The sequence below is a fragment of the Bombina bombina genome, chromosome 4, assembly GCF_027579735.1.
Source record: "Bombina bombina isolate aBomBom1 chromosome 4, aBomBom1.pri, whole genome shotgun sequence".
In the NCBI taxonomy this organism is placed as follows: Eukaryota; Metazoa; Chordata; class Amphibia; order Anura; family Bombinatoridae; genus Bombina; species Bombina bombina.
This window is the reverse complement of record NC_069502.1, coordinates 1,140,527,383-1,140,548,405: the sequence shown is the minus strand read 5'-3', so window position 1 is coordinate 1,140,548,405 and position 21,023 is coordinate 1,140,527,383. Positions and strand designations below refer to the sequence as shown.

The 21,023-nt window shown below is 41.5% G+C and overlaps 1 protein-coding gene across 1 annotated transcript in view; it reads left to right on the top strand.

The window, feature by feature from the left end:
- The window catches only part of RAB3GAP2 (RAB3 GTPase activating non-catalytic protein subunit 2), a 470,453-nt gene that overhangs the window by 225,874 nt on the left and 223,556 nt on the right, over positions 1-21,023 (top strand). The window contains 1 exon segment of the mRNA XM_053712514.1: positions 94-184. Coding sequence (XP_053568489.1) covers positions 94-184 — 91 coding nt within the window.

Below are 21,023 nucleotides of genomic sequence, written 5' to 3'. Positions count from 1 at the left end.
TGCACCTAAATTTATGGAATATTTTATACATTATATCAAATATGTGTAAATCATATGGTTTTTGTGTTTTTTTTCTTTAAACATTTCGTATAGGCTTTAGAACGCATACTTGCCAGTGACAGAGTCCCACTGTCCTCTCTAACCAGCATTACCCAAGTATTAAGGGATTCTCTTAGAAGTCAAGGTAAGGTATCAGATTAAATAATAGTGAAATCAAAAGCAAAATGATCCCTTAGGTCACAGAAAAAAGAACCAATTCATAAAATGCTCCTGCTTATCTTATATAATATTGCTGAAAATGTGAGACAGATATTTGCATTCATCAGTATTGCTTTACAAGTGCTGATTTGAAACAATGCGCAACCCTGTATTTCATCATTATGTGCATGTGCGTTTTAAAAACATTTTTTTGCTATAAATTGAGAGCAATTGATAATAGATCAGTTTTATAATTATAGTTCTTGGTTATCCTTTTAAATTGAGAGCTACTCTTACCTGAGTAGTATTTTTAACAGTTTCGAGACCTCTGTAGTGCATGTCCCACATGTATTAATACTGATCCTTTTATTTAGGACACTGAACCCAAATTATTTATTTCGTGATTCAGACAGAGCATGCAATTTTAAGCAACTTGCTAATTTACTCCTATTATCAATTTTTCTTCATTCCTCTTGCTATCTTTATTTGAAAAAGAAAGCATCTAAGCTAAGGAGCCAGACAATTTTTGGTTCAGTAACATTGACAGCACTTGTTTATTGGTGGGGGAATTCATCCACCAATCCGCAAGAACAACCCAGGTTGTTCACCAAAAATGGGCCGGCATCTTAACATTCTTGCTTTTCAAATAAAGATACCAAGAGAATGAAGAAAATCTGATAATAGGAATAAATTAGAAAGTTGCTTAAAATTGCATGCTCTATCTGAATCACAAAAGAAAAAAATTGGGTTCAGTGTCCCTTTAATTTAAAATTCTGATGGGTTTCTGTTTAATGTTTGTATTGAAGTTTCTAGCAGAAAAGATATTTTTTTAACAGCATATCAAATAACATTACATACATATTTGTGACAGAGAACAAGAAAAAGCATAACATCAAAAAAATAATATATAACAAAATAATCCGTCATATACATCCAACGGTGTGCTTGGACAACTGTGCTAAAGCCAAAGATGCTTTAAGAAATAAAATATATATAGCTATATATTATTATAGTATATGTATGCATGGTCTCTTAATTGTTTCCATATATATATATATATATATATATATATATATATATAATATATGTGTGTCCTGTGTATATGTAGGCTGAGGTTTGCATAAGACCGTAAGGATTGGACCGTAGTGTACTAGAGTATGGTCAACTGTTCTGATGAGTCCAATTTTCAGCTTTGCCAAATACCTGGTCGACTTAAGGTTAGACGGAGACCTGGGGAGACATATGTACACAAATATACAATGCACCACAATGGCAATCTCCCCTAATTTAAATTGTTCTTGAGGTTCTAAATGAATTAAAGCCTTTAATATTAAATACTAAATGAGTTGTGGTGCTGTGCAGTAATTCGAAATGAATACAAATTGTGTGAAAAAGGAGCCCACAGAAAGGACTGTACTAATAGCACTCTGTGCCTAGACTATATTGGAGAGATCAAAAGAAGTAAAACATAACTTTCTTTCATGTAATTAGCAAGAGTCCATGAGCTAGTGACGTATGGGATATACATTCCTACCAGGAGGGGCAAAGTTTCCCAAACCTTAAAATGCCTATAAATACACCCCTCACCACACCCACAATTCAGTTTTACAAACTTTGCCTCCTATGGAGGTGGTGAAGTAAGGTTGTTCTAGATTCTACGTTGATATGCGCTCCGCAGCAGGTTGGAGCCCGGTTTTCCTCTCAGCGTGCAGTGAATGTCAGAGGGATGTGAGGAGAGTATTGCCTATTTGAATTCAATGATCTCCTTCTACGGGGTCTATTTCATAGGTTCTCTGTTATCGGTCGTAGAGATTCATCTCTTACCTCCCTTTTCAGATCGACGATATACTCTTATATATACCATTACCTCTACTGATTCTCGTTTCAGTACTGGTTTGGCTTTCTACTACATGTAGATGAGTGTCCTGGGGTAAGTAAGTCTTATTTTCTGTGACACTCTAAGCTATGGTTGGGCACTTTTATATAAAGTTCTAAATATATGTATTCAAACATTTATTTGCCTTGACTCAGGATGTTCAATGTTCCTTATTTCAGACAGTCAGTTTCATATTTGGGATAATGCATATGAATAAATCAATTTTTTTCTTACCTTAAAATTTGACTTTTTTTCCCTGTGGGCTGTTAGGCTCGCGGGGCTGAAAATGCTTCATTTTATTGCGTCATTCTTGGCGCGGACTTTTTGGCGCAAAAATTTTTTTTCTTTCTTTCCGGCGTCATACGTGTCGCCGGAAGTTGTGTCATTTTTTTACTTTTTTTGCGCCAAAAGTGTCGGCGTTCCGGATGTGGCATTTAGGCGCCAAATAATGTGGGCGTCTTTTTTGGCGCTAAAAAAATATGGGCGTCAATTTTGTCTCCACATTATTTAAGTCTCATTATTTATTGCTTCTGGTTGCTAGAAGCTTGTTCACTGGCATTTTTCTCCTGTTAAGTGTAGTCAGTCCACGGGTCATCATTACTTATGGGATATTAACTCCTCCCCAACAGGAAGTGCAAGAGGATCACCCAAGCAGAGCTGCTATATAGCTCCTCCCCTCTACGTCACACCCAGTTATTCTCTTGCACCCAACTAATAGATAGGATGTGTGAGAGGACTGTGGTGATTAAACTTAGTTTTTTATATCTTCAATCAAAAGTTTGTTATTTTAAACGACACCGGAGTGTGTTGTTTCCTTCTCAGGCAGAATTTGAAGAAGAATCTACCTGAGTTTTTGTATATGATCTTAGCGGACGTAACTAAGATCCGTTTGCTGTTCTCGGCCATTCTGAGGAGTAAGGTAACTTCAGATCAGGGGACAGCGGGCAGGTTCACCTGCAAAGAGGTATGTTGCAGTATATTATTTTCTAAGGAATGGAATTGACTTTGAAAATACTGCTAATACCGATATAATGTAAGTACAGCCTTAAATGCAGTAGTAACAACTGGTATCAGGCTGACATGTATATATGTTAACACTTAAGTATTTCTGGGGAATGGAACTTCACTGGGAAAATACTGTATGCATATAACTTTTAGCCTAACTTGCAGTGTGAGCGACTAGCAGCAGGCTTTTTAATGACATTTCATATATTAGATTTTAAACGTTTACTGGCATGTTAAATCGTTTAATTATCTGAGGTACTTGGTGAAAATTGTTTTGGGCTTTATTTTCCACATGGCTGTCGTTGTTTTAAAATAAAACAGTTTACTGAGCTTCCCTCACTGTTGTAGTGTGAGTGGGAGGGGCCTATTTTGGCGCTTTTACTACGCATCAGAAATTCAGTCACAGTCTGTCTTTTTCTCCCTGCATGATCCAGGACGTCTCCACAGAGCTCAGGGGTCTCAAAACTAGTTTTGAGGGAGGTAATCACTCACAGCAGACCTGTGAGACTGTGCTTGACTGTGATAAAAACGCTTATATTGTCAATTGTTATACGTTTTTTTCTGATATTAAGGGTTAATCATCCATTGCTAATGTGTGCAATCCTTTGCTAAATTTGGTTTATATAACTAATCCGGTTCATTGTTATTCAACTGTGACAGTTTTTGTGTGCTTCTTAAAGGCACAGTAACGTTTTTATATATTGCTTGTAAATTTAGTTGAAAAGTATTTCCAAGCTTGCTAGTCTAATTGCTAGTTTGTTTAAACATGTCTGACACAGAGGAAACTCTTTGTGCAATATGTTCAAAAGCCAAGGTGGAGCCCAATAGAAATTTATGTACTAATTGCATTGATGCTACTTTAAATAAAAGTCAATCTGTACATGTTAAGCAACATTCACCAGACAACGAGGGGGAAGTTATGCCGACTAACTTGCCTCACGTGTCAGTACCTGCATCTCCCGTTCAGGAGGTGCGTGATATTGTAACGCCAAGTACATCAGGGCGGCCATTACAAATCACTTTACAAGACATGGCTAATGTTATGACTGAAGTTTTGTCTAAATTGCCAGAACTTAGAGGTAAACGAGATCACTCTGGGATGAGAACAGAGTATACTGATAATGCTAGGGCCATGTCTGATACTGCGTCACAATATGCAGAGCATGAGGACGGAGAGCTTCATTCTGCGGGTGACGGATCTGATCCAAATAAATTGGATTCAGACATTTCAAAATTTTAAGTTTAAGCTGGAAAACCTCCGTGTATTGCTAGGGGAGGTGTTAGGCGGCTCTGAATGATTGTAACACAGTTGCAATCCCAGAGAAAATGTGTAGGTTGGATAAATATTTTGCGGTACCGACGAGTACTGACGTTTTTCCTATACCTAAGAGACTTACTGAAATTATTACTAAGGAGTGGGACAGACCCGGTGTGCCTTTCTCACCCCCTCCTATATTCAGAAAAATGTTTCCAATAGATGCCACCACACTGGACTTATGGCAAACGGTCCCTAAGGTGGAGGGAGCAGTTTCTACTTTAGCTAAGCGTACCACTATCCCGGTGGAGGATAGCTGTGCTTTTTCAGATCCAATGGATAAAAAGTTAGAGGGTTACCTTAAGAAAATGTTTGTTCAACAAGGTTTTATATTACAACCCCTTGCATGCATTGCGCCTGACACGGCTGCGGCAGCATTTTGGTTTGAGTCTCTGGAAGACACCCTTGACTCAGCGACATTAGATGAGATTTCACTTAAGCTTAAAACCCTTAAGCTAGCTAATTCATTTATTTCTGATGCCGTAGTACATTAACTAAACTTACGGCTAAGAATTCCGGATTCGCCATTCAGGCACGCAGAGCGCTGTGGCTAAAATCCTGGTCAGCTGATGTAACTTCTAAATCGAAACTACTTAACATACCTTTCAAGGGGCAGACTTTATTCGGGCCCGGTTTGAAAGAAATTATCCTGATATTACGGGAGGTAAAGGCCATGCCCTGCCTCAAGACAGAGCCAAACCCAGGGCTAGACAGTCTAATTTTCGTGCTTTTCGTAATTTCAAGGCAGGAGCAGCTTCAACTTCCTCTGCTCCAAAACAGGAAGGAGCTGTTGCTCGCTACAGACAAGGCTGGAAACCTAACCAGGCCTGGAACAAGGGCAAGCAGGCCAGAAAGCCTGCTGCTGCCCCTAAGACAGCATGAAGTGAGGGCCCCCGATCCGGTAACGGATCTAGTGGGGGGCAGACTCTCTCTCTTCGCCCAGGCTTGGGCAAGAGATGTCCAGGATCCCTGGGCGTTGGAGATCATATCTCAGGGATATCTTCTGGACTTCAAAAGCTTCTCCTCCACAAGGGAGATTTCACCTTTCAAGGTTGTCAACAAACCAGATAAAGAAAGAGGCGTTTCTACGCTGTGTACAAGACCTTTTACTAATGGGAGTGATCCATCCAGTTCCGCGGTCGGAACACGGACAAGGGTTTTACTCAAACCTGTTTGTGGTTCCCAAAAAAGAGGGAACCTTCAGACCAATATTGGATTTAAAGATCCTAAACAAATTCCTAAGAGTTCCATCATTCAAGATGGAAACTATTCGGAACAATCTTACCCATGATCCAAAGAGGTCAGTACATGACCACAGTGGATTTAAAGGATGCTTACCTTCACATACCGATTCACAGAGAACATTACCGGTATCTAAGGTTTGCCTTCCTAGACAAACATTACCAGTTTGTAGCTCTTCCCTTAGGGTTGGCTACGGCTCCAAGAATCTTTACAAAGGTTCTGGGCTCTCTTCTGGCGGTACTAAGACCACGAGGAATTTCGGTAGCTCCGTACCTAGACGACATTCTGATTCAAGCGTCAAGCTTTTAAACTGCCAAGTCTCATACAGAGTTAGTACTGGCATTTCTGAGATCACATGGGTTGAAAGTAAACGAGGAGAAGAGTTCTCTCTTACCACTCACAAGAGTTCCCTTCTTGGGGACTCTTATAGATTCTGTAGAAATGAAAATTTACCTAACAGAGGACAGGTTAACAAAGCTTCTAAATGCTTGCCGTGCCCTTCATTCCATTCAACACCCGTCAGTGGCTCAATGCATGGAGGTAATCGGCTTAATGGTAGCGGCAATGGACATAGTTCCTTTTGCACGCCTGCACCTCAGACCGCTGCAATTGTGCATGCTAAGTCAGTGGAATGGGGATTACTCAGATTTGTCCCCTACGCTGAATCTGGATCAGGAGACCAGAGATTCTCTTCTATGGTGGCTTTCTCGGCCACATCTGTCCAAGGGAATGCCCTTCAGCAGGCCAGACTGGACAATTGTAACTACAGACGCCAGCCTTCTAGGTTGGGGCGCTGTCTGGAATTCCCTGAAGACTCAGGGATCTTGGACTCAAGAGGAGAGTCTCCTTCCAATAAACATTCTGGAATTGAGAGCAGTTCTCAATGCCCTACTGGCTTGGCCTCAGTTAGCAACTCTGAGGTTTATCAGGTTTCAGTCGGACAACATCACGACTGTGGCTTACATCAACCATCAGGGAGGGACAAGAAGTTCCCTAGCGATGATGGAAGTATCAAAGATAATTCGCTGGGCAGAGTCTCACTCTTGCCACCTGTCAGCGATCCACATCCCAGGAGTGGACAACTGGGAGGCGGATTTCCTAAGTCGCCAGACTTTTCATCCGGGGGAGTGGGAACTTCATCCGGAGGTCTTTGCCCAAATACTTCGACGCTGGGGCAAACCAGATATGGATCTCATGGCGTCTCGCCGGAACGCCAAGCTTCCTTGTTACGGGTCCCGGTCCAGGGACCCGGGAGCGGTCCTGATAGATGCCTTGACAGCACCTTGGACCTTCAGGATGGCTTATGTGTTTCCACCCTTCCCGATACTTCCTCGTTTGATTGCAAGGATCAAACAGGAGAAAGCATCAATGATTCTAATAGCGCCTGCGTGGCCACGCAGGACCTGGTATGCAGATCTAGTGGACATGTCATCCTGTCCACCTTGGTCTCTGCCTCTGAGACAGGACCTTCTAATTCAGGGTCCTTTCAAACATCAAAATCTAATTTCTCTGAAGCTGACTGCATGGAAATTGAACGCTTAATTTTATCAAAGCGTGGATTTTCAGAGCCAGTAATTGATACCCTAATACAGGCTAGGAAACCTGTTACCAGGAAAATTTACCATAAGATATGGCGTAAATACTTACACTGGTGCGAATCCAAGGGTTACTCATGGAGTAAGGTTAGGATTCCTAGGATATTGTCTTTTCTACAAGAAGGTTTAGAAAAGGGTTTATCTGCTAGTTCGTTAAAGGGACAGATCTCAGCTCTGTCCATCCTTTTACACAAGCGTCTGTCAGAAGTTCCAGACGTTCAGGCTTTTTGTCAGGCTTTGGCCAGGATTAAGCCTGTGTTTAAATCTGTTGCTCCGCCGTGGAGCTTAAACTTAGTTCTTAACGTTTTACAGGGTGTTCCGTTTGAACCCCTTCACTCCATTGATATCAAGCTGTTATCTTGGAAAGTTCTGTTTTTAATGGCTATTTCCTCGGCTCGTAGAGTCTCTGAATTATCAGCCTTACATTGTGATTCTCCGTATCTGATTTTTCATTCAGATAAGGTAGTTCTGCGCACTAAACCTGGGTTCTTACCTAAGGTAGTCACTAACAAGAATATCAATCAAGAGATTGTTGTTCCATCATTGTGTCCTAACCCTTCTTCAAAGAAGGAACGACTTCTGCACAATCTAGATGTAGTCCGTGCCCTGAAATTTTATTTACAGGCAACTAAAGATTTTCGACAAACTTCTTCCCTGTTTGTCGTTTATTCTGGACAGAGGAGAGGTCAAAAAGCATCTGCTACCTCTCTATCCTTTTGGCTTCGTAGCATAATACGCTTAGCCTTTGAGACTGCTGGACAGCAACCTCCTGAAAGGATTACAGCTCATTCTACTAGAGCTGTGGCTTCCACTTGGGCCTTTAAGAACGAGGCCTCTGTTGAACAGATTTGCAAGGCTGCAACTTGGTCTTCTCTTCATAATTTTTCCAAATTTTACAAATTTGATACTTTTGCTTCTTCGGAGGCTGTTTTTGGGGAGAAAGGTTCTTCAGGCAGTGGTTCCTTCCGTATAGAGATCCTGCCTGTCCCCTCCCGTCATCCGTGTACTTAGCTTTGGTATTGGTATCCCATAAGTAATGATGACCCGTGGACTGACTACACTTAACAGGAGAAAACATAATTTATGCTTACCTGATAATTCCTTTCTCCTGTAGTGTAGTCAGTCCACGGCCCGCCCTGTTTTTAAGGCAGGTCTAAATTTTTAAATTATACTCCAGTCACCACTGCACCCTATAGTTTCTCCTTTCTCGTTTGGTTCTTGGTCGAATGACTGGGTGTGACGTAGAGGGGAGGAGCTATATAGCAGCTCTGCTTGGGTGATCCTCTTGCACTTCCTGTTGGGGAGGAGTTAATATCCCATAAGTAATGATGACCCGTGGACTGACTACACTACAGGAGAAAGGAATTTATCAGGTAAGCATAAATTATGTTTTTCCCATTCCTGAAACTGTCATTTAAGGAATTTGATCAATTTTGCTTTATATGTTGTTTTTTCTATTACATATTGCAAGATGTCCCAGATTGACACTGAGTCAGAAGATACTTCTGGAAAAACGCTGCCTGGTGCTGGATCTACCAAAGTTAAGTGTATCTGCTGTAAACTTGTGGTATCTGTTCCTCCAGCTGTTGTTTTTAATGAATGTCATGACAAACTTGTTAATGCAGATATTTCCTTTAGTAATGTTACATTACCTGTTGCTGTTCCGTCAACATCTAATACTCAGAGTGTTCCTGATAACATAAGAGATTTTGTTTCTAAATCCATTAAGAAGGCTATGTCTGTTATTCCTCCTTCTAGTAAACGTAAAAGGTCTTTTAAAACTTCTCATTTTTCAGATGAATTTTTAAATGAACATCATCATTCTGATTCTGATAATGGTTCCTCTGGTTCAGAGGATTCTGTCTCAGAGGTTGATGCTGATAAATCTTCATATTTATTCAAAATGGAATTTATTTTATTTTATTTACTTAAAGAAGTTTTAATTGCATTAGAAATAGAGGATTCTGGTCCTCTTGATATTAAATCTAAACGTTTAAATAAGGTTTTTAAATCTCCTGTAGTTATTCCAGAAGTTTTTCCTGTCCCTGATGCTATTTCTGAAGTAATCTCCAGGGAATGGAATAATTTGGGTAATTCATTTACTCCTTCTAAACGTTTTAAGCAATTATACCCTGTGCCATCTGACAGATTAGAATTTTGGGACAAAATCCCTAAAGTTTATGGGGCTGTCTCTACTCTTGCTAAACGTACTACTATTCCTACGGCAGATAGTACTTCCTTTAAGGATCCTTTAGATAGGAAGATTGAATCCTTTCTAAGAAAAGCTTACTTATGTTCAGGTAATCTTCTTAGACCTGCTATATCTTTAGCAGATGTTGCTGTAGCCTCAACTTTTTGGTTAGAAGCTTTAGCGCAACAAGTAACAGATCATAATTCTCATAGCATTGTTAATCTTCTTCAACATGCTAATAACTTTATTTGTGATGCCATCTTTGATATCATTAGGGTTGATGTCAGGTATATGTCTCTAGCTATTTTAGCTAGAAGAGCTTTATGGCTTAAAACTTGGAATGCTGATATGTCTTCTAAGTCAACTTTGCTTTCCCTTTCTTTCCAGGGTAATACATTATTTGGTTCTCAGTTGGATTCTATTATCTCAACTGTTACTGGAGGGAAAGGAACTTTTTTTTACCACAGGATAAAAAGTCTAAAGGTAAATTTAGGTCTAATAATCGTTTTCGTTCCTTTCGTCACAATAAGGAACAAAAGCCTGATCCTTCACCCACAGGAGCGGTATCAGTTTGGAAACTATCTCCAGTCTGGAATAAATCCAAGCCTTTTAGAAAACCAAAGCCAGCTCCCAAGTCCACATGAAGGTGCGGCCCTCATTCCAGCCCAGCTGGTAGGGGGCAGATTACGATTTTTCAAAGAAATTTGGATCAATTCAATTCACAATCTTTGGATTCAAAACATTGTTTCAGAAGGGTACAGAATTGGCTTCAAGATAAGGCCTCCTGCAAAGAGATTTTTTCTTTCCCGTGTCCCAGTAAATCCAGCGAAGGCTCAAGCATTTCTGAAATGTGTTTCAGATCTAGAGTTGGCTGGAGTAATTATGCCAGTTCCAGTTCTGGAACAGGGGCTGGGGTTTTATTCAAATCTCTTCATTGTACCAAAGAAGGAGAATTCCTTCAGACCAGTTCTGGATCTAAAAATATTGAATCGTTATGTAAGGATACCAACATTCAAAATGGTAACTTTAAGGGCTATCCTGCCTTTTGTTCAGCAAGGGCATTATATGTCCACAATAGATTTACAGGATGCATATCTGCATATTCCGATTCATCCAGATCACTATCAGTTTCTGAGATTCTCTTCCTAGACAAGCATTACCAGTTTGTGGCTCTGCCGTTTGGCCTAGCAACAGCTCCAAGGATTTTTACAAAGGTTCTCGGTGCCCTTCTGTCTGTAATCAGAGAACAGGGTATTGTGGTATTTCCTTATTTGGACGATATCTTGTTACTTGCTCAGTCTTCACATTTAGCAGAATCTCATACGAATCGACTTGTGTTGTTTCTTCAAGATCATGGTTGGAGGATCAATTTACCGAAAAGTTCATTAATTCCTCAGACAAGGGTAACCTTTTTAGGTTTCCAGATAGATTCAGTGTCCATGACTCTGTCTTTGACAGACAAGAGACGTCTAAAATTGATCTCAGCTTGTCGAAACCTTCAATCACAATCATTCCCTTCGGTAGCCTTATGCATGGAAATTCTAGGTCTTATGACTGCTGCATCGGACGCGATCCCCTTTGCTCGTTTTCACATGCGACCTCTTCAGCTCTGTATGCTGAACCAGTGGTGCAGGGATTACACAAAGATATCTCAATTAATATCTTTAAAACCGATTGTACGACACTCTGACGTGGTGGACAGATCACCATCGTTTAGTTCAGGGGGCTTCTTTTGTTCTTCCGACCTGGACTGTAATTTCAACAGATGCAAGTCTGACAGGTTGGGGAGCTGTTTGGGGGTCTCTGACAGCACAAGGGGTTTGGGAATCTCAGGAGGTGAGATTACCAATCAATATTTTGGAACTCCGTGCAATTTTCAGAGCTCTTCAGTCATGGCCTCTTCTAAAGAGAGAATCGTTCATTTGTTTTCAGACAGACAATTTCACAACTGTGGCATACATCAATCATCAAGGAGGAACTCACAGTCCTCTGGCTATGAAAGAAGTATCTCGAATACTGGTATGGGCGGAATCCAGCTCCTGTCTAGTTTCTGCGGTTCATATCCCAGGTATAGACAATTGGGAAGCGGATTATCTCAGTCGCCAAACGTTACATCCGGGCGAATGGTCTCTTCACCCAGAGGTATTTCTTCAGATTGTTCAAATGTCGGGACTTCCAGAAATAGATCTGATGGCTTCTCATCAAAACAAGAAACTTCCCAGGTATCTGTCCAGATCCAGGGATCCTCAAGCGGAAGCAGTGGATGCATTGTCACTTCCTTGGAAGTATCATCCTGACTATATCTTTCCGCCTCTAGTTCTTCTTCCAAGAGTAATCTCCAAGATTCTGAAGGAATGCTCGTTTGTTCTGCTGGTGGCTCCAGCATGGCCTCACAGGTTTTGGTATGCGGATCTTGTCCGGATGGCCTCTTGCCAACCGTGGACTCTTCCGTTAAGACCAGACCTTCTGTCGCAAGGTCCTTTTTTCCATCAGGATCTCAAATCCTTAAATTTAAAGGTATGGAGATTGAACGCTTGATTCTTAGTCAAAGAGGTTTCTCTGACTCTGTGATTAATACTATGTTACAGGCTCGTAAATCTGTATCTAGGAAGATATATTATAGAGTCTGGAAGACTTACATTTCTTGGTGTCTTTCTCATCATTTTTCCTGGCATTCTTTTAGAATTCCAAGAATTTTACAGTTTCTTCAGGATGGTTTGGATAAAGGTTTGTCTGCAAGTTCCTTGAAGGGACAAATCTCTGCTCTTTCTGTTCTTTTTCACAGCTCATTCTACTAGGTCAGTTTCTACTTCCTGGGCATTTAGGAATGAAGCTTCGGTTGATCAGATTTGCAAAGCAGCAACTTGGTCTTCTTTGCATACTTTTACTAAATTCTACCATTTTGATGTGTTTTCTTCTTCTGAAGCAGTTTTTGGTAGAAAAGTACTTCAGGCAGCTGTTTCAGTTTGATTCTTCTGCTTATAATTTCAGTTTTTTTCATTATAAGATTTAAACTTTATTTTGGGTGTGGATTATTTTCAGCGGAATTGGCTGTCTTTATTTTATCCCTCCCTCTCTAGTGACTCTTGCGTGGAAGATCCACATCTTGGGTAGTCATTATCCCATACGTCACTAGCTCATGGACTCTTGCTAATTACATGAAAGAAAACATAATTTATGTAAGAACTTACCTGATAAATTCATTTCTTTCATATTAGCAAGAGTCCATGAGGCCCACCCTTTTTGTGGTGGTTATGATTTTTTTTTATAAAGCACAATTATTCCAATTCCTTATTTTTTATGCTTTCGCACTTTTTTCTTATCACCCCACTTCTTGGCTATGCGTTAAATTGATTTGTGGGTGTGGTGAGGGGTGTATTTATAGGCATTTTAAGGTTTGGGAAACTTCGCCCCTCCTGGTAGGAATGTATATCCCATACGTCACTAGCTCATGGACTCTTGCTAATATGAAAGAAATGAATTTATCAGGTAAGTTCTTACATAAATTATGTTTTTTACTATGAAGATTAAAAATAGGCACCCAGTGTGTAACACATTAAAATAGACCTGGAGAGGCCTACAAGCCACGGTGTCTCGCACGCACTGTGAAACTTGGTGGAAGGTCTATTTGGGGGTGCTTCAGCAAGGCTGGCATTATGCAGATTTATCTTTGTGGAGGACGCATGGATCAAGCCACCTACAAGGTTTTCCTGGAGGTAATAAAAACAGCACCAAAGGACACCAAATGGCCTATTACAATCGCCACTAGAAATAAATAAGTGATCAAATTGAACTCAAATAGAAAGTGCACCACAAAGTGCTGCCCACGCACACTGGTGCTTCTAGCTTACTGAATCATGGGGGGTAGCAGGTTCTGGTCTGGTGCAGACAGCAGGCTTGGGGCAAAGGTACAACTTCTGTGAAAATAATAACACAAAACCACATGGTGCAGCACAGAAAAACTATGTGTGATAATAGTGTGAAAATCACAATTGCATCTCAATTGCACCTCCAGGTGCAATAAGAGCAGGCTGGGACATAACAGCTACCCAGGTAACTGAATTCTTAGCAAAAACAGGAACCGTGGCTTTATGAAAACTCCACAAATGTTCCATCTGAAAGCGCCATAAGATATAAAGATACTTTTTATGAGCCTTCAAGATCAAAAGTGTGCCACAATTAACCTTACAGTCCCTGAGCTGGGGGTGAGTCGTTGTGAGTTTCTAGCTAACGATGCTCGTGCACCACACTTGCAGACATGAAGCCCCCCTTCCCCTAGTGAAAAAATAGTTTTCAAGCTGAGACAATTGCCTGAAGGACTTTCCTCAAAAGAAGCAAAAATATCAAAATGGTAGAATTTTTTAGTAAAAGTGGCCAAGTAGCTGCCTTGCAAATTTGGTTAATTTCCGCCTTTTTCTTTAAAGCCCAAGAAGTGGCAACTGATCTTGTAGAATGAGCAGTAATCAGTATAGGTGGAGGCTGACCTGCCTCCAAATAAACCTTATGAATAAAAAAAATAGACACAGGCTTACGAGTCTGGATTAAAGTTTCAATCACATAATCTGAAAAACCTCTATGTTTGAAAACTAACTGTTTAACCTCCATGCCATCAAGCTTAGAGATTTGAGATACGTATAGAAAAACAGACCTTGAGACAGAAGGTCTGGTCGAAGTGAAAGAGACCATGGAGGACAACTGAAGATCTGAACCATATCTGCATATCAAATCCAGCAAATACAAGCTGGGGCAATCTTGATTACTGATGACTTTTCTATCCTTATTTTGGAAATCACTCTGGGAAGAAGAACCAGAGGAGGAAACCTAAAAGCTGAAATGATCAATGAGCTACTAGAGCATACACAAATTACTTGGCAAGTTTGTTGTTCAAATGAGAAGCCATCAGGTCTGTCTCTGGGAGACCCAAAAGTTACACAATCTGATTGAACACATCCTGATTTAAGAGAGCATTCCCCTGGATGCAGAGACTGACAACTGAGAAAATCTGCTTCCCAGTTTTTTGTTCCTAGGATATGAACTGCAGAGACTAGACAGAAATTTACTTCTGGTCATGAGACAATTTGAGTCACTTCCTTTATGGTTGGGGAACTGTGGGTCCCCCCCCCCCCCCCCCCGATGCTTGATATAAGCCACTGCTGTGACATTTCTCTGATTGAAAGCAGAGACTGACATTATCTGATTGAAAGCGGAGATGAGACTCCCTTTTCAAGAGAGACCAAGTCTGAAGATCCCTGAAAATAGCACAGTTCTAGAATATTTATTGACAATCTCACCTCCTGAGGGCCCAAGCCCCTTGTCCTCTCAGAGATACACAAACAGCTCCCCAACCTGAAAGATTTGCATCCGTAGTGATCACAGTCCAGGTAGGACGAGCAAAAGAAACCCCCTAAATAATGAACTGATGATCTAGCCACCAAGTCAGAGACTGACTTGTACTGTGATCCAAAATAATTGTTTTTGCTAGCGGAGTATGATCCCTGCAGCACTGACTAAGCATACCAAGCTGAAGAAGTCTCATGTGAAATTGAGCAAATGGAATTACATCTGAAGCTGCAATTAAGAGACCCATTTCTTCCATATAAAGAGCAACAGAAAGAAAGGAGAGAGACTGAAGATTCAGACAGTCTTGATACCAATTTCTTTCCTATGGCATGGAGAGTCCACAACATCATTCCAAATACGAGTGGGATATTCAATTCCTGGAAGCAGGAGGAGGCAAAGAGCACCCCAGCAAAGCTATTAAAGGGATGGTAAACCCAAAAAATGTTTTCCCATATTTTGAAAAATCATTTCTAGTTGTTTAAATCAACAAATAACACCTATTTGCCATTTTTTTACATTTACATACACATTGCAATTTAAAATATATATATGATGCCAAACCCTTATTTTCAGTCATTGTTCTGCCTAATTAACAAGTTCTTCCTAGGTAGAACTAATATGGCGTCACGCATGCCCATTTACACAGACTTTTTGCAATGCATGCGCATATCGGACTTCTCTCTGGTGTTTCAGCCGCTGTGTCATTACAGTCTTGCATGATCGGCGATTAACAATGCATTGCATATGCGAGTGCCGACACATTAGATGGCGCATGCCAAGATTGAGGAGAGGCATTCAGTTAAGTATTGTAATTAGCTGATCAGGGCTACAGCGCCATTGGAGGAAGAGAGGGAATACATTATCTGTTAGTCCAGCCTACATCTATGGGCGGCTGTTTACAGGGAAAACTATTATATTATTTTCTTAAACATTAAAGCTTAAATTTAAGGTAAGATTTAATAGGTTTTATTCTATGAAAACTTAACTAAGGGGTTTTGTATTTTTTAGAATGCTGCAAAGTAAAGATTTCTAACCCTTTAAGTGTAACTTCCCTTATGCATAATCCCCAGTCATTCTCTTTGCCACTGTCAAGGGAGGATGTGCGAAGATGGTGTCTGAAGATACTTAATCCTTTAATGGGTACTTTTCCCTGTAAACAAGGATTAGGGGCTATGCTGTGTCCATGTCAATCTCTTTAGTAAGAGTATTGGTAGCTGTTAGCAGTTAGAAAGCGGCGAGGTAGTTTTCGCTTTATTTCTAACATGGTTACTCTGTATTTTCTTTCTCTACAGGTTCCCTGATAGATATGGTAATCTATCACACCTAGAAGTGCTCCTGCCCTACAACAGAACAAGTAAGTGCCTTTTCTTCTGTAAGGTACGATGAGTCCACGGATTCATCCGTTACTTGTGGGATATTATCCTCCTGCTAACAGGAAGTGGCAAATAGCACCACAGCAGAGCTGTCTATATAGTTCCTCCCTTAGCTCCACCCCCCAGTCATTCTCTTTGCCTACTTTAAGTACTAGGAAGGGTAAAGTGAAAGAGGTGATAAAATATTAGTTTTTAATTTCTTCAAGCAAGAGTTTTTTGTTTTAAATGGTACCGGTGTGTACTATTTACTCTCAGGCAGCAGATGGATGAAGACTTCTGCCTGGAGGATGATGATCTTAGCATTTGTAACTAAGATCCAGTGTTGTTCCCACAGAGGCTGAGGAGTGCAAGAAACTTCAGTGTGAGGAATGTTTTCATGCTATACAGCAGTGAGGTATGTTCAGTCATTTTTTCTGGAGAGACTGTGGTGTTTCAGAAAGGCTGACAGTATCCCCATGAGGCTAAGGGTAAGCAGTAATCCTAAGAGCTAATAAGAAGGGCATTACTAAGCTTGCATAAGGGGCTAATTACAAGGATGGTTGACACTGAGTTGTGAAGGTTTGTGGGCAAACGTTTTATGAACTGGGAGTGCTGTTAACGTTTTGTGGGCAATAATGTTTTGGGCAACTTTATTGAGGGTGCACTTGGCTTAATTTTTGGGTCTCAGAACCCACATGGCTAGTTTAGAACCGCTCTGGTGCGGTTCTTTGAGGCTGTAGAGACATAAAGTGAGATGAGCCGGGCCTATTTTCGCGCCTCAGATGTGCAGTTATTTTCACGCAGCAAGCTCTAACTCCTGAGGGCCCTGGTGAATGTTTTGGGACAAATCAAAGCTTTAACCCCATATTTACTACCCCTGAGGGCAGGTAGGGCTGTGGCAAGGTGTTGGGGCTGTTTTTTCCGGATTTAGGCCTAATTTTAATCCGGTTTGCACATTAAAGGGTTAAATGTTAAATTTCTTTGTGGGGCAATCTTAACTACATATATTGTGTCTGCTTGCAAAAATTTGAAACATTTGGTGCATTTTAAAGCAGTTTTGCAGAACGTGTATGCTTTTTTTCTCTTAAAGGCGCAGTACCGTTTTTTAAGATTATTATTTTTTTCACTAAATAAATTGTTTTCATGCGTGTTTGTAGTCATTACTAGCCTGTTTAACATGTCTGACATTGAGGAAAGTCAATGTTCAATATGTTTAGAAGCCATTGTGGAACCTCCACTTAGAATGTGTCACTGAAAGGTCAATAAATTGCAAAGAACATATTTTAGCTACTAAAAGTATGTCGCAGGATGATTCTCAGTCAGAAGGGAATCAAGTTATGCCATCTAATTCTCCCCAAGTGTCACAACCATTAACGCCCGCACAAGCGACGCCAAGTACTTCTAGTGCGTCTAATTCTTTCATCCTCCAAGATATGGCCGCAGTTATGAATACTACCCTCACAGAGGTTTTATCTAAGCTGCCTGGGTTGCAGGGCAAGCGCAGTAGGTCTGGTGTGAGAACAAATGCTGAGCCCTCTGACGCTTTATTAGCCATATCCGATGTACCCTCACAATGTTCTGAGTTGGGGGTGAGGGATTTGCTGGCTGAGGGAGAGATTTCTGATTCAGGAAATATGTTCCCTCAGACAGACTCAGATATGACTGCTTTTAAATTTAAACTAGAACACCTCCGCTTATTGCTCAGGGAGGTTTTAGCGACTCTGGATGATTGTGACCCTATTGTAGTTCCAGAGAAATTGTGTAAAATGGACAGATTTCTAGAAGTTCCTGCCTACACTGATGTTTTTCCGGTCCCTAAGAGGATTTTGGACATTTTTACTAAGGAGTGGGATAGACCAGGTATTCCGTTCGCTCCCCCTCCTACTTTTAAGAAAATGTTTCCCATATCAGACACCATGCGGGACTCGTGGCAGACGGTCCCTAAGGTGGAGGGAGCGATCTCTACCCTGACTAAGCGTACAACTATACCTATTGAGGACAGTTGTGCTTTCAAAGATCCTATGGATAAAAAATTATAGGGTCTCCTAAAGAAAATATTTATTCATCAGGGTTTTCTTCTCCAACCTATAGCGTGCATTGTTCCTGTAACTACTGCAGCGTCCTTTTGGTTCGAGGCTCTGGAGGAGGCTCTTCAGGTTGAGACCCCATTAGATGATATTCTGGATAGAATTAGGGCTCTCAAGCTAGCTAATTCTTTCATTACAGATGCCACTTTTCAAATGCCTAAATTAGTGGCAAAGAATTCAGGTTTTGCCATTTTAGCGCGTAGAGCGTTATGGCTTAAATCCTGGTCTGCTGATGTGTCATCAAAAGCTAAGCTTTTAGCCATCCCTTTCAAGGGTAAGACCCTATTCGGGCCTGAACTGAAAGAGATCATTTCAGACATCACTGGAGGGAAAGGCCATGCCCTTCCTCAGGATAAGACAAATAAGATGAGGACCAAGCAAAATAATTTTCATTCCTTTCGAAACATCAAAGGTTGTCCCTCTACCTCTTCCCCTGCTGCAAAGCAAGAGGGAAATTTTGCTCAATCCAAGTCAGTCTGGAGACCTAACCAGACTTGGAACAAGGGTAAACAGGCCAAGAAGCCTGCTGCTGCCACCAAGACAGCATGAAGGGGTAGCCCCCGATCCGGGACCGGACCTAGTAGGGGGCAGACTTTCTCTCTTTGCTCAGGCTTGGGCAAGAGACGTTCAGGACTCCTGGGCTTTAGAAATCGTAACCCAGGGGTATCTTCTAGACTTCAAAGATTCTCCTCCGAGGGGGAGATTCCATCTTTCTCAATTGTCTGTAAACCAGACAAAAAGAGAGACGTTCTTACGCTGTGTAGGAGACCTATATACCATGGGAGTGATCTGCCCATTCCGAAAACAGAACAGGGGCAGGGTTTCTACTCCAATCTGTTTGTGGTTCCCAAAAAAGAGGGAACCTTCAGACCAATTTTGGATCTCAAGATTCTAAACAAATTCCTCAGAGTCCCATCCTTCAGGATGGAAACCATTCGGAATATTTTGCCGATGATCCAGGAGGGTCAATATATGACCACCGTAGACTTAAAAGATGCGTATCTACACATCCCTATCCACAAAGATCATCACCAGTTCCTCAGGGTCGTCTTTCTGGACAAGCATTACCAGTTTGTGGCTCTTCCCTTCGGGTTGGCCACAGCTCCCAGAATTTTCACAGAGGTGCTAGGGTCCCTTCTGGCGGTTCTAAGGCTGCGGGGCATAGCTGTGGCACCTTATCTGGACGATATCTTAATTCAGGCTTCGACTTTCCAACTAGCCAAGTCTCACACGGACATCGTGTTGGCTTTTCTAAGATCTCACGGGTGGAAGGTGAACGTAAAAAAGAGTTCACTTATCCCTCTCACAAGAGTTCCATTCCTGGGAACTCTGATAGATTTGGTGGACATGAAAATTTTTCAGGCTCAGTGTATGGAGGAAATCGGCTTAATGGTAGCGGCAATGGACATAGTTACGTTTGCTCCCTTGCATCTCAGACCACTGCAACTATGCATGCTCAAACAGTGGAATGGGGATTATGCAGATTTATCTCCTCAGATAAATCTGGATCAAGAGACCAGAGACTCTCTTCTTTGGTGGTTGTCACATGATCATCTGTCCAAGGGAATGTGTTTCCGCAGGCCAGCGTGGGTCATAGTGACGACGGACGCCAGCCTATTGGGCTGGGGTGCAGTCTAGAATTCCCTGAAAGCACAGAGTTTGTGGACTCAGGAGGAGGTTCTCCTCCCGATAAATATTCTAGAACTGAGAGCGATATTCAACGGGCTTCAGTCGTGGCCTCAGCTGGCTTCGACCAGATTCATAAGATTCCAGTCGGACAATATCACGACTGTAGCATATATCAATCATCAGGGGGGAACAAAGAGTTCTCTAGCGATGATAGAGGTTACCAAAATAATTCGATGGCAGAGACTCACTCTTGCCATCTATCAGCAATCCATATCCAGAGGAGTGGAGAACTGGGAAGCGGATTTTCTAAGTCGTCAGACTTTTCATCCGGGGGAGTGGGAACTCCATCCGGAGGTGTTTGCTCAATTGATTCAGCAATGGGGCACACAAGAATTGAATCTGATGGCGTCTCGTCAGAACGCCAAACTTCCTTGTTAAGGGTCCAGGTAAAGGGATCCTCAGGCAGTACTGATAGATGCTCTAGCAGTACCCTGGTCGTTCATCCTGGCTTATGTGTTTCCACCATTTCCTCTCCTTCCTCGTTTGATTGCCAGAATCAAACAGGAGAGAGCTTTGGTAATTTTGATAGCACCTGCGTGGCCACGCAGGACTTGGTATGCAGACCTGGTGGACATGTCATCTCTTCCACCATGGACTCTGCCACTGAGACAGGACCTTCTGATTCAATCTCCGTTCCAGCATCCAAATCTAGTTTCTCTGCGGCTGACTGCTTGGAGATTGAACGCTTGATCTTATCCAAGCGGGGTTTCTCTGAGTCGGTCATAGATACATTGATTCAGGCTCGAAAGCCTGTCACCAGGAAAATTTATCATAAGATATGGAGTAAATATCTTTATCGGTGCAAATCCAAAGGCTACTCATGGAGTAAGATCAGGATTCCTAAGATTTTGTCCTTTCTCCAAGAAGGATTGGAGAAGGGGCTATCAGCTAGTTCCTTAAAGGGACAGATATCTGCTTTATCAATTCTACTGCACAAGCGTCTGGCAGATGTTCCAGACGTTCAGTCGTTCTGTCAGGCTTTAGTTAGAATCAAGCCTGTGTTTAAACCTGTTGCTCCGCCATGGAGTTTGAATTTAGTTCTTAAAGTTCTTCAAGGGGTTCCGTTTGAACCTATGCATTCCATAGATATTAAGCTTCTATCTTGGAAAGTTCTGTTTTTAGTTGTCTGAACT